This window comes from Microcaecilia unicolor, chromosome 5 (assembly GCF_901765095.1).
Source record: "Microcaecilia unicolor chromosome 5, aMicUni1.1, whole genome shotgun sequence".
NCBI classification, from domain to species: Eukaryota; Metazoa; Chordata; class Amphibia; order Gymnophiona; family Siphonopidae; genus Microcaecilia; species Microcaecilia unicolor.
In genome coordinates this window covers 170,121,186-170,135,955 of record NC_044035.1, presented here as the reverse complement: position 1 = coordinate 170,135,955, position 14,770 = coordinate 170,121,186, and the positions used below count along the sequence as shown (strand labels likewise).

The window sequence follows — 14,770 nt, the reverse complement described above, 5'->3', positions numbered from 1 at the left end:
GGGAACATCTTAGGCGGATTGCGGGAGCCCTTCAGCAAGGTGCCCACCACAGGAGCCTCCTCCTCACGATCCCGCAGCACGGACTGTACACTCCCAGGGCACAAAGGGCCAGGGCCTACACACAGGCTCTGAGACACCAAAGCTGCACCCCTTTTTTATTTCTATTTGTAAATTAAATCTGGTAGTGCAGCTGCAATGGAAATGTCCATCAAAGTCTGTTCTGAAAACCAAGAATTGATCATGAACACCCAACAGGCGTAAGGGACAGGACTGCTCAGACCTACCAACCATCTGCTGAGGAGACTGAGAAAATACTGAAAGGGGCAGGACTGCACAGGGGTTAATATATGAAAGTCTTTAGTAGTTTCTCGGTCTCCCCATCTGCTGGTAGGAGGGCATAATTCTCACTCATTTGGAATGGTCTACAGCAAACGCTAAGGAATAGCACGTACCTAGATTGGTGCCCAAATCATAATTAGTGCCAATTAAGTGCTTAACACCAATAATTAAATCATTGGAGCCCATTAACTAATTATTTTGGGCACCAATCTGGGATCCATGCCCAAATCTGGATGACCTTTATAGAATCAGGGGGCAGGGGGGTTAGAGGTGATAGGGACAGGATTACCTGTTGTACAAGTTCCAAAAGAGCTGCAGATTGAATTGATTCACAACACTTCCAATCTGCTGCCGGTAGCTCTGTACCAACTCTGTGTTATTCATCAGCTCTTCCTGTATTAAAGAAAAACATTAGAAAATGAAATACACTGTGTGTGTGTCAAAGAGAATCTGAGAACTTTAAAAGGCTGGTCAGTCAGATACTGAAGGATATTATGAGAAAGAATATCTGTGGAAGGATGAAAAAAAACATGCGGTAGACATCCAAAACAATTTATGAGGTTAATGTCAGAGTTAAGCCAAACACAGCAAAGGTGACAAAACAGTAATGGAAGTCAGATGATGTACAAGATATCAGAAGTTTATTAAAATATCCAATGACTTGGCACGATATTACTGGTGGTTATATTTGGAAAGCTAGTGCATTTAGTAACATCCTACAGAAGACTCCTGAAGCAGGCCTTTGTGGCTGAAACATGACTCGAGTCATTGGATGTTTTCATAAACTTCTGATATTTTGTACATCATCTAGCTTCCATTACTCTTTTGACACCTTAGCTGTGTTTGGCCCATCTGTGTGTTTGCAAGGGTTCCTGTTCTTCTGTTCCCTTTGTTAATGTCAGAGTTAAACATATGCATTCATAGCCCCAAATTTAAAAAAAAATGATTATATAACTTTTAGATGGACATCTTGATACACATACAGTTGTGATCGAAAGTTTAGAAATCTCTGGTCAGATTGTACATTTCAATAAATCCCTAAGTGAACACCAATGTTGTTCAAAGTACTAGTTCAAAATACTTAAGTATTAAGACACGCATTTATTTTTACTTTAAGTAAACATACAGGGAAATAAACAAATAATTTTAATTAAATTAAAGTAAAAAAGTAATTGACTATTGTAATACTTTCTGAATAAAAGTACTGAGACCACAATTAATGCAAATACTGTTAACTTTTTTATACCAATTTTATTGCTTTAAAATTCAATCCAATTCTGAAAATGACTGTCATTCATACAAGTGTGATTGTGGGTCATTATTAAACCAGCACAGCTAAAAAGGCATTCAAGAGCTGCAATGGCAGGTAGTGGAGTGTTCAGCCTGATATAATGTTCCTTCAGTTTAGGTCAGGCTGCAATACCACTGTTGAATGCCTTCTGACTGAGTCTGCAAGTACCGATCAAGGGAATCTCTGTCTGAAACACTTGTCTTCCTTATAGAAAAGGATGCTTTATCATCATTAACATCTGCATTACAAATAATCAAATCATGTGAAGACTGACCAGCAACTATATCAAGCAGGTGTCTGATTATGTTGAAGACCCCTGTCCAAAGTAGAGGTTGATCTAATTTCGGTTTCAGGATTAAAACTGGCCCAAAATCTGGGTTTGGCCAAGCTTCAGTTTTGGTTGAAAATGAACCCCCCCCCCCCACCACAAACACCACCCTCCCCCACCCAAAGACCCTCCCCGGTGTAAGTTGTGTGCACGTCACAGGCACTTTCGCAAGTATGTGTGCAAAGGGAACATAAATGCTGGTGCCTAGGTTATAGGGTTGTGTTTCACATGTATAATTACTATTAATTTGCTGATTTTAATAGACCGAAAATTACTATTTAACATTTCTAAAGTGCTACCAAAGTAAATGTGGCAGGTGCAAAAGTCTAGACAACCTTCCAGTTGAATCATTACAAATGTTTTTAAAGTCATTAATGAGGCCCAAAATGTTTACTGACTCATTAGGCCTCCACTTAGTCAAGTGAAGATAATTCTATGGTTCAACATAGGCATCTAGATGCCTTTATGACCTCTCAGCTTGTAATTGTTGTTCTACTTTGAACAACCATGGGTTCCTGTGAACAGATGTCTGAGCATTTGAAAATAAAGACAATTTACTCTTAGGCAACAAAAACATCTCTAAATGGCTCCATCTAGCAATTTCAACTGTTAGAAACCCTGTTAAAAAAGGAAGTTACATGGAACTGTTGAAGTCAAGGCATTAACAAGAAGACCAAGAAAAATCTGATAGAACTGCCTAAAAACTGCTCTTATCTGCAAAACAGAACCAACAGATCACTACAAACGGTCTGAGGAAAAGTTCAGTTCGGTTGTCACTAGCTTAATTGTCCACAGCTCCACAGTACAGCATTACTTACATATCAATGATCTACAAGGCCAGCTTTCAGAAGGAAGCCACCTTGACTTCTTTTTGTAGTAAAGGCGGTATAGTAAAGGGCACTTATATCACCCAGCAGTAGAGCTACTGTCGGGTTTGTGCATGGCAAATTGGCCCTACCACAGGGGGTAAGGGCTCCAGCAGTAAATGGCTGTGCTGCAATTTTTAAATTAACCCACGGCCATTTTCTGCCCCTTTCAAAAAAAACCACACTTTTATACCACCAAAGGCCATCTTTTACCGTCATTTGGTAAAAAGACCCTTAAGTGTTTTAATAAACAATAAACAGTGGATTCAACTACATCATAACATATCCAAGTAGGTAATGTCCTACAGTCAGTTAAAAAAATTGAAGCTTAAAAGAGGTTGGCTATTTGATGAACACCACGGGGCGATACAGAGGCATTATGATATTCTTTGTTTTACTCTCTATGCCTTTCCTAATTATTCCTAACATTTTGATTGCTTTTTTTTTTAGCCGTCGTTGCACACTGAGCAGAAGTTTCAATGCATTGTCCACAATGACACCTAAATCCTTTTCCGCAGTAGTGACTCTCAAAGTAAAACCTAGCATCATGTAGCTATAGGTTATTCTTCCCAATGTGCATCACTTTGCCTTTGTCCACATTAAATTTCATCTGCCATTTGAATGCCCAGCCTTCCAGGATCCCAAGGTCCTTCAGCAATGACTTGCAATCTGCATGCAATTTAACACATTTAAATAGTTTTCTGTCATCTGCACATACATTCTTCTAGAATCTCTTGTTTGTCATGTATGTCATGTATGTTTTCTTGACTAGATTAAGATCTGTGGAGCAAGAACTGTCTCTTATATATGCTGTGAAATGATAATTAGTAGTAGCAGCAAAACATAACGCATTGGTTATTACAAAATAGTGTTACCCTTCCCATATACATTCAGGGATAGATATTCAGAATGGTTTAAGAGGGCAGGAGAGGTTCTTGCCCAGTTAAATCAACAAACATCAATAGATCTGAACTTACTTAAAAGGAATTGATGATCAATCAAGTCAAAAGCTGAAGCTAAGTCTAAGGATACAGCCAATATTATCTGGTCATCATCTAATTCTATTGCAGCGTATATCAAGGATGGCTTGTTTAGCTTGGTTTAATCTGGCAGAAACCTCTCCTGCCCAGTTAAATCACTTTGAATATTGACCCTAAGATTGTTAAATTCCTGGCTGATCTCAAATAGAACTAAGCTCCATATTGCTGGTGCAAAACAAGAGAGTGTATATCATCTAGTATTACATTTGGAAAAGATGGTACTTCCAGTAGAGCCTCCATTGTGGATCAAAGTGGTGCATAACGCAAGAATAACTGTCTGATACCTTGATGCAGACAACTGAAAACAATCACTTAAAAGCCCTTTTACTAAACGTCGGTAAGCCCCAGTGGCGTAGCCACAGGTGGGCCTGGGTGGGCCAGGGCCCACCCACTTAGGGCTCAGGCCCATCCAACAGTAGCACATGGTAATGAAAACGCTGCTCTCCACAATACTGGCACCTTCGCATGCTCAGTTTTCAGCACATGTCTGCTGCAGACTACCAAGGTGGAGACTGGAGATAAGCATTTTCCCACTAGTTGAGATATTTTTTTGATGTGGGGGTGGGGAAGAGAACATTTGGTGCCCACCCACTTCTTGCCTAGGCCCACCCAAAATCTGCTGTCTGGCTATGCCCCTGGTAAGCCCAATGCGGGCTTACTGCTCACTATTCCAGAACTACCGACGGGTTTCTGCAGGAGGCCAGCGATAGTTCCCACCACCTGCACACGCCATTTCTGGTGCTTACCCAGCGGTAATCGGGCAGCAACACATAATGCTCTGTTAGCGCGGAAGCCCTTACCACCACCTCAATGAAAGGCGGTAAGCGCTCCCCCCCCCCCCAAAAAAAATGGCCGTGCGGCAACTGGTTCACTTACCGCATGGTTATTTCTTTTTGACCAAAAAAGACAGTCTTTTACCCGCTGCAGTAAAAGGGAGCCTCAGAGTGTGTCAAAAACATGCACTGATGCTAGCGCAGGCCCCCTTTTAATGCAGCTTAGTAAAAGGACCCCTTAATTCGTAAATGAATTCTCTGCTCCCTGGGAATCAATGCAGACCCTGGAGAATAGGTGTAATATGATCTATGCAATTTTCCCTTCTAATCAAGCATGTGCTTTGTAGCACCTGGGAGCACTTTAACCTGACTGCCAATAGCCCCTGATAGAGTTAAAATAAACCATTCTCCCAAGAACCAATGCTAAGAAAAGAGTCTGAAGATCTTTCTGGCTGAATATCATACACACACACACACAATACATCTGATTCAATGATATAAATGAGGTATTAAGTGCATGGGATGGTTGTACACCATTAATAGCAGAGAGTCTAAACAACCCCCAGGCTGCAGACCACATCTTCTAGGAAGACAGAAGCAATAGTTCATTTCTCTGTCTATGAAACCACAATAAATCTGCTTCTGCTGAGTTATATTTAAGGTATATGTGAATATAATACTGCATGATTACTAACCAAACATAGGGTTACCATGTGGCTCCAAAAAAAGGACACATGATCTAGTCCGGGTTTTGCTTCCATTGAAAGCAATGGAAATAAAACCCAGACTGGCTCAAACTGTCCTCCTTTTTCTACATAGTAACATAGTAGATGACGGCAGAAAAAGACCTGCACGGTCCATCTAGTCTGCCCAACAATTTAAACTCATATGTGCTACTTTATGTGTATACCTGACCTTGATTTGTTTCTGCCATTTTCAGGGCACAGACCATAGAAGTCTGCCCAGAACAAGGCCCACCTCCCAACCACCAGCCCCGCCTCCCCCCACTGGCTCTGCCACCCAATCTCGGCTAAGCTTCTGAGGATCCCTTCCTTCCGAACAGGATTCTTTTATGTTTATCCCACACATTTTTGAATTCCGTTACTGTTTTCATCGCCACCACCTCCCGTGGGAGGGCATTCCAAGCATACACCACTCTCTCCGTGAAAAAATACTTCCTGACATTTTTCTTGAGTCTGCCCCCCTTCTGGAGTCATATGGTAACCCCAACCATATGTATGTAATACTGTACCACTTACCTGACTAAACAGGTGAGATAAGACCGTTTCAGGTAAAGAGCTTGTTAGGCCTGATAACTGTGGACAGAAAGGAAATAATTGTTACTATCTAGTGCCAACACCAGTAGAACACAAATTAGCTGTACTGCTCACCAGGGGCCAGCTATAGATTTGCAGCGGGCATTATCTGGATAACGCCACTGAAAATTACCTATGACAGCCCAGGTACTATCTAGATAGTGCTGGGGCGGCCTGGCAGTGAACTCCAGCAGAATCGGAAGTTACCTGGCTAGTAGTAATGAGCATCGTTTTACCATGCTCATAAAAAATTAGAAGCTCTGATGGTCACCAATTGCATATCAGCTAATAATGAATTCAATGATTTACAATTGACTAGTAAAAATGGCCCGTTTCCGAAACGAATGAAACGGGCGCTAGCAAGGTGATCAGTTCCTGTGATTAATGTTTCAAATTGTATTTTTTTCTTTAATGTTTTTTTTTGTTGGTATGTGTAATATAATTTTGTAAAATGAGTTGTATTTGAGAACCTCACCCCCACTTTTGAATGTAATTGTTGTTTTACAGATAATGTGTGTGTGTGTCACAGAGTGAGTGAGAGAGTTGAGTGTAAGTGAGAGGGTGGGGCGAGTATCTGTGTAGGTGTGTGAGTGATTGTGTGTGTCTGAATGTCGGAGGAGGGAGAGGGATAGTGTTGATTTGCAATGGTGGTGAGGGGTGATTGTAGTGGGGTTCATACTTCTTGTTTCTCAGTCTGAGATTGTGCAAGGTGTGTGCAAGGCTTTTAAAGTTGTAGTTTGCATTAGTATGTGTGTGAGACAGTAATTGTGTATGGGTTTGTGACTCACAGGAGGGGGTGTTGGTGGTGTGAAACTGTGAGCGACTATGACTGTGTCTGTGTAACACAGAGAGTGTGTGTGCGTGTGTTGTGAGAGTGTATGTGAGAGTGTCTGTGTGATAGAGAGTGAATGTGTGAGTGTGTGTGTGTGTGTGTGTGTGTGAGCGAGAGAGAGTGAGACTGGGTGTGATTGTGTGTGTGCTAATGAGAGTATGTGACAGGGTGTCCCCTCCCTCCCATTTCCAGGGTCTTTTCCTCCCCTGGTCTGTCTCCTAGTTTCAGGGGTCCCCTCTCCCTCCTATTTGCAGGGGGGTCCCCCTCCCTCCCAGTTGCAGGGGGGTCCCACCCCCTCACACTCTCCCTCCCTTTTTTCCAGTTGCAGGGTGCCCCCTCCCTTCCTCCCAGTTACAGGGTCTGTCTGAGTCCCCCCTCTTTAGAAGCAGCATCTCCTAGGTTTGGTTGTTTGTGAGTGTACAGCAATGACGGTTGCGTATTGGAGTGGAAACAGAGATTTACCAAAGGGCTTGCAGCAGCTCCTATGTTTGCTTGTTTCTGATTGTACAGAAATGACAGCTGCATATTGGAGTGGAAACAGAGAGTAACCAAAGGGCTTCCTTGCTTAGTGTGGAGTTGCGTGGCTCACTTCGACTCCTGTGCATTATTCTTCTGAGGCATCTCATAGGTTTGATTGACGGCTGCGTTGGAGTCTGACCCAGTGCTCTTTTGGTTCCCCCCGCCGGTGCCCTCCCTCTTTGTCCTGTCCTTGAGTCATTTCATTTTGGGGGGGGGGGGGGGTTGGGGGGGGCGGGTTTTTGTCTCGGAGGGTTCTCCTTCTGGAGTTCCGTTTCTGTTCTTTAACTCGTGTTGGCTATGTTGTCTGGGTATTTTGCTGGAGAATTGTTGTACCCGGCTATAGGAGGAGGTGCTGCTTCAGTTTACAGCCAATGCCTGCTGGCTGCTTGCTTTTTCTGTTTGGGCAGGTCAGTTGGGTGGGGGTGCGTTCGGAGAGGGGGGAGCGGCGGCAGCAGCAGCGACGACATGAGTGGTGGTGGAAGGGGGAGAGCATCGGCTCCATGTCAGAGACTTGGGGGGGGGGTGGTTTTGAACTTTCAGGCGTCTGAGTCACGGTTTATTGCATAGCAACAGTTTCGTGATGGAATTCCTTCAGTGTCTTTGCTCCACCCTTGACGTCATCACATTTGACACGTGGGCGGGGCAGACACTCATGGTGAGAAACTGATCTGGAACATGACATTTTTAGAACGTTGAGAGAAGTGTGGCCTCATTAGAACGTTGGAGGTGCGTTTTATATAGAGAGATATGGTGAAGGAGAATCCAAGGGGAGGGGGACAGGGGGTGGGGAATTCATTTTGAACAAAGGTGGATATTTAAACTGAAGAGTTTAGAACCGAAAGAACTGACCATCACTATTCAGTGGGGAGCATTTTTAAATGAGAAATTTTAATAGAAAATGTTAATTTTATTTATTTATTTGTGACATTTATATCCCACATTATCTCAAATAAGTCTGAGTTCAATGTAACTTACAATAAACAGTATAGGATACATAACAAAGAATAATGCATAAGAAAGTAATTTGTTGTAAGAATCCAATTTTACAATACAGTATCATAAACATACTGGGATAGCTATGGAAGTTTAACATTTAAAAAATCTATTAAGAATGAGAAATTGTACATGAAGCAAAGAGAAAGTTAATGGCAAATAGAGTAATAACCAATTCAGGTAATAATTAATTGTTTGAGATATGGTTGTTCTTTGTGAGGGTTTGTTTGAATAGGAATGATTTTAGGATTTTTTCGGAATCTAGTATATTCCTGTATATTTCTAATTTTGGGTAGTAAGGAGCTCCACCATTTGGTTCCTAGGTAAGTGAAATCTGAGAGTGGACAGTTTTGTAGATCATTTTTTTTGCAATTTGGGAGGTGTAGTCTGACAGTTTCTTGCCTCATATTTAGTGTTTCTTTGAGCTAAGTTTATTAATAGTACCATATAGTCTGGAGCTGTGCCATTTAGGATTTGAAAGATAAAGGTACATAATTTGAAAGTGATTCTCGCTTTGATGGGAAGCCAGTGTAATTTGATCAAGTTTCAAAACGAGAGATTTTGTATATAAACCTGGCTGAGGTGTTTGAGCTGTTTGGAGTTTTTTTCAACAGGTACTCTTTATAGCCAGCATATATGGCATTACAATAATTGAATTAGGATAATGTTAATGATTGTACCAATATGTTTGTCTATAATAATACCTAGAATTTTCAGATTATTGTCCATGGGGAATGAAGTGTTGTCAATTGTGAAACTGTTGTAGTCATTTTGGTCAAATAGGTTGGTAATGACCATGAATTTACTTTTTTATTTATTTAGCTTTAGAGTTTGGATTCTGAGACCCAGGTTTCCATCAAATTTAAGCCAAGTTTTGCCTTTTGTAATATGTCTTGAATGTTCTTTTTGAAGGTAATGTATAAGGTAACATCGTCAGAATATATGAATGTTTTGAATCCTGCTGTTTCTAGTCTGTTACCTAGTGGTGACATCATTACATTAAACAGAATGGATGATAATGGAGAGCCCTGAGGGACACCACAGTCCGGTGACCAAGGAAAGGATAAGGTTCCTTTCATTTTCACTTTGTAAGATCTTGATTTCAGGACTCCTTGAAACCATTTGTGGACTGTGCCACATATACCAAAGTTGTCTAGTATGTTTAGTAGGATATTATGATCTACATCAAATGCACTAGACATATCAAACTGCTATTAAGATCTTAGACCCTATGCTAATTTCTTTTCTGAGATTTGATACTAGGGTAGTAAGGACAGTCTCAGTGCTATAGCTTGATCTGAAACCCATTGTGGTGATTTGTGTAGTAGGGAGAAATGTGAAAGATAGTCTGTGCTGCTACTATTCCTTCCATTACCTTTAGCATCAAAGGAATGGAGGCTACTGGTCTGTAGTTTGTTACATCAGTTATGGTAATTGAATTGTTTTTTTGTATTGGTGTTAGGATAATAGAATTTTTATTATCAGGGAAAGTGCCGTGGAATAGTAGGAAGGAGATATGCTGCTGAAGTAGATTGATGAATATATTAAGAGCTTCCTTCATAAGGTAACTAGGACAAGGATCCAGTATGAATTGTGAGTTTGAATATTTTAGGAGGCAATGTTTTACTGTGTCATGGGTTGGTGGTTGGAAAGAAGACCAGATTCTATTGGTGGCTATTCCGGTATATGTATCTGACTGTTTTTCGTAAATATCTTGATGGCTGATTTTTAATTTGAGGACTCCTTCTCTGATCTTAACTATTTTTTTGTTCGAAAAAAGTAGCCAGTTGCTCTGCTGTTGAGACTCTGTGGTTGTGGTTATTTCTTTTGTGGATAATAGGCATTTTATCAGATTGAAAAGTTTACTGGTATTAAGGAAATTACCACCGAATATTTTGTTATAGCATTGAAGTTTTGCAATTTTTATATGTTTTGATCCAAGTTAATTTGTTTTCATTTGGTTTGTCTTTAGCCCATGTTATTTCCAATGTTCTACATTTCCTTTTCAAAAGAAGGATAGATTAATTAAGCCAAGGTAAAATTTTCTGCGTTGGTTTGGATGTAGATTTGAGGGGAGCTATGTTATTTAAAACATTTTCGCATAGGTCATCCCATTTAATCATGAAGTTAAGTACATAAGTATTGAAATACTGGGACGGACCAAGGTCCATCAAACCCAGCATCCTGTTTCCAACAGTGGCCAATCCAGGTCACAAATACCTGGCAGGATCCCAAAAAAGTACAAAACATTTTATGCTGCTTATCCCAGAAATAAGCAGTGGATTTTCCCCAAGTCCATTTTAATAATAGTCTATGGACTTTTCTTTACTTAAACCCCACACTGTCCATTAAAATGTTCTATTATGTACTGTGTTGGCATTGTAAGTAGTATACTATCGGCCATATTTTCGAAAGTGATGGGCGCCCATATTTCGACCCAAATCGGGAGATGGGCGCCTTTCTCCGGTGGGCGCCCAAATCGGTATAATCGAAAGCCGATTTTAGGCGCCTCCAACTGCAATGTGTCGCGGGAACGAACAAAGTTGACGGGGGCGTGTCGGAGGCGTAGTGAAGCCGCGACTGGGTCGTGTTTATCGGCCGAGCAGAGATGGGCGCCCTCGTCCGATAATGGAAAACAGGCATTTTTAGCGAGAAGTTGGGTCACTTTTTCTGGACCCTTTTTTCTCACGAACAAGTCCCCAAAAAGTGCCCCAACTGCCCAGATGACCACCGGAGGGAATCAGGGATGACCTCCCCTGACTCCCCCAGTGGTCACTATCCCCTCCCACCAAAAAAAAAGAACTTTAAAAACTTTTTTTGCCAGCCTGTATGCCAGCCTGAAATGTCATACCCAGCTCCATGACAGTAGTATGCAGGTCCCTGGAGCAGTTGCTAGTGGGTGCAGTGGACTTCACCCAGGTGGACCCAGGCCCATCCCCCCCTACCTGTTACACTTGTGGTGGTAAATGGGAGCCCTCCAAACCACCCCCAAAACCCACTGTACCCACTTCTAGGTGCCCCCCTTCAGCCATAAGGGCTATGGTAATGGTGTAGAGTTGTGGGCAGTGGGTTTTGGGGGGGGGGATTTGAGGGGCTCAGCACCCAAAGGAAGGGAGCTATTGACTTGGGAGGTATTTTACTTTTTTTTTTTAATTGTTACAAGTGCCCCCTAGGGTGCCCGGTTGGTGTCCTGGCATGTGAGGGGGACCAGTGCACTACGAATCCTGGCCCCTCCCATGACCAAATGCCTTGGATTTGTTCGTTTTTGAGCTGGGCGCCTTCGGTTTCCATTATCGTTGAAAAACGAAACTGCCCAGCTCAAATCTGCACACATCCGATGTATTTGCCCGGCACAAACCGTATTATCGAAAAAAAAAGATGGGCGCCTGTTTTTTTCGAAAATACAGTCTGTCCCGCCCCTTCACGTACCTGTTCTCGGACATAGATGCCCTTGGAGATGGGCGTTCGCGTTCGATTATGCCCCTCCACGCCATATTTTGTACTGTTATTTGAATATTTTTACTGCTGTCATTGTCTATTGCTCATGTTTGATTTATTCTTATTGTACACCGCCTTGAGTGAATTCCTTCAAAAAGGCGGTAAATAAATGTTAATAAATTAATATAGAAGTATCCATTGTTTAATTTTCTTGTCACTTTATTCTGACATTTGATATATACTTTTTATTAAATTTAGATATTGGATATTACCTGCAACAATTGTGCTGACTTTTCTGCATGTCAGACAATTATGTTATCAGGTCCTGCATTGGTCCCACCCCTGTTTAGCCCTGTCCCACCCCCACCCCTGACCCATCAACTTTAGCTTCTACAAACAGCTTAGGCACCGACCGCCTATGGCCTTGCTGTACTTATCTACTATCATGTTCTGTTTCTAAGTTAGACGGCAGAATCATGGTTTAGAAACTCTACTGGTATATGATACTGTTTGTCTGGAATACTGTAAAAGCACCAGGTTCCATCCTGGTATGCTGCAAGTAAGTGAGAGGCTGGAATAGAAACTGATGAAACTGCCAAAGGATAGGATATTAAGGCAGAAAGAGTTAACTAGATTCATTGTAAAGGTGTATTTATCTCAAAAGATGGTCAAGCATGGCAGGGTTTTAAGGCCTGTTGCACCAATCAGTCTCCCCAAGAGATACCAGTAGCTACTCCCAGGATTTTATGCAAATCCCCACACACAAGTCCATGATTCAACTGTGAGAAAAATAAGCAGAGCCCCAAGAATTTATAACTACAGCTTTTGAAACAGGTACTAGCCACAGGCTGTTGAGTTATCTGAATTCTTTGCGGGTTTTAGAATCAGATACTCTCCTCAGCAGCCTTTGAGGACTATGGAACAGTGTTAGGCTGTGGAGTCAAATTCTCTCTCTAGCACACCTTAGACTTTGCATGAGTGGTTCTTCATTGGTAGCTGCTCACCTTAGAGGCTGCCCAGTCAATCCAGCCCTTGCCGTTGGGGTCAATGTTAACCAAGACGAGTCCTTCTACCAGGTCTGGGAAAATCAGCTACATGAAAGAGAAATAGAGGGAAATAACTCTCTACATACTCAAATGTCTATATAGTTGACTCTCAGTGGTGTAGCTGTAATACTCTGGCTCTCTGCTTGTTTTTGTTTTTTTTTTTTTACATTTTTAAAATGCTTTATTTTATTTCTCCCCCTAATTTATTTAATGATTGCAATGGGTAGTCCACAGCTCTAACTTGGAGGGGGAACTTCTCAGTGTCACCATCTGTTTGTAGTCATAGTGGTTTCACAGGGTACGAGTATATCACATATGTAATGTACTAAAATTCTGAACGATAAGACTCAAATATCAAGTGCAATACAAAGAAAGAGCAAGTGGTTGAACCAGGTGAGATTATCTACCTGAAGGACAATGAGTTTTAAGAGTTCTCAATCAGACTTATCTTGAATATAAAGCAATCATATTATGCCAATATAAAGTTGCACCATAGACATAGTTTTGCTGCTTAGTTTGTAAGAATTGGGAGGTTATATTGGCATGAGCTGAGGAGGATCAATTCAGTATCAGCACCTTGTTATGATACTTGTATAAAATGGATACTCCCAGCAGTACTAGGAGGATTTTCATTACATGCTTATGGGTGGTGGGGAGGGATTTTCATAACCACCCTGTGAAGTCCACAGTCCTGAGTTACACAAACCCCTCCCTTCATTCAGGAGCAGAGAGAATAAAACCTTTATCATCTATCAGTAATCATTTCATTTTTTCTATCTGGGCTGCAGATTAATAATTTTATCGTAAATAATCGCTAAGATTTTTACAAAGTTATACTACATTTTTAATTGGTCATGTATTAAAGAAATGTAAAATGCTTGATAAATTACTTGCACATACATTAAAAAACCTGTATGAGACCCAGATCCTAAGTACAGGACCATATATACGAATTGAGGAGGTGAGACAATACTGAGATCTGACTGGCCAAGACTCTTACTGTGCTCAGTCTAACTCCATTCTAATCAGGACAGTTTACTGGCTAACTAACACAGTACATGGGTCACTTACAGCAAATTTGGCCAGGACATATGCTCCAGCTCCCACACCAATGCCGATCACGTACTTAAACCTGAAATAGAAAAGGACTCATTTTTGCAAAGCTGTGGAGAAAGCAATCTCTACATGGTAATTCAATCTGTAACTGCCCATGTTAGCAAAAAGTACATATACACTTTTCACTCTGGGAACTTTGTTGGATTTCCAAAGTGAGAGCATGAGAACACCTATACACCATTTGCCTTGTGTGTCTATTTTTTCTGAGTTAAAACATGCGAATACTTTAGAAAATCTAAAACTATGCAGGTAAGTGCAAGCCCTTCCCATCCTCAAAATGAAACATCTCTTCAAATTGCAGGTAAATGTATACATGTACAGATTCTAGGAACATACGTTTATCTGCATAATGGACAGGCAAATTTATAAAAGGTAAGGTATGATTTCTTCCATAGAAATGGTTTTGAAGATTACTTTTTCTATAATTAGTGTCTCTGTATTGACTGACTTAAATGTCTCTGAATTTGCCAGGCAGAAAATATATACGAGAAAGATGCAGCATTTCATTCTCCTCTTTTCATCCAGTGGTACACCAAGCTATCCATCTACATGGAAAGGGAAATTTAAACGTAACACAATATGACTGACTTCCCCCTCTCAGCCATCTCCCACTTATACTGCAAGTTAAAGTCTAGCTTCAGAACTGATCATAAAACCCAGGCCAGTTAAACTATTATTGCAGGTCAGTGATGAGGAAAACCAGCCCAAATGTAGGAGTCAATTGTGCTCCTCTGTCAGATTCTCCCTTTCCTCTGGAGGAGGTGGTCTGTGTCTATAATTTTAGCTATAAGCTACAAAGTTTTACTTCAGATATACTGCATTACTTCCCATCCCCCATCTCTCTTTTCCTGTCAGTCACATGAAGGAATTTCT

General features: G+C 41.2%; 1 protein-coding gene across 3 annotated transcripts in view; it reads right to left on the bottom strand.

The window, feature by feature from the left end:
* NDRG4 (NDRG family member 4) overlaps positions 1-14,770 on the bottom strand; it is a 372,584-nt gene that overhangs the window by 98,222 nt on the left and 259,592 nt on the right. For all 3 annotated transcript variants that reach the window (XM_030203589.1, XM_030203590.1, XM_030203591.1), the window contains 4 exons: positions 13,853-13,913; positions 12,740-12,826; positions 5,897-5,953; positions 629-732 (listed from right to left, as the gene is read on the bottom strand). In XM_030203589.1, the coding sequence (XP_030059449.1) occupies positions 629-732; positions 5,897-5,953; positions 12,740-12,826; positions 13,853-13,913 (309 nt within the window). The remainder of the gene's footprint in view (positions 1-628; positions 733-5,896; positions 5,954-12,739; positions 12,827-13,852; positions 13,914-14,770) is intronic.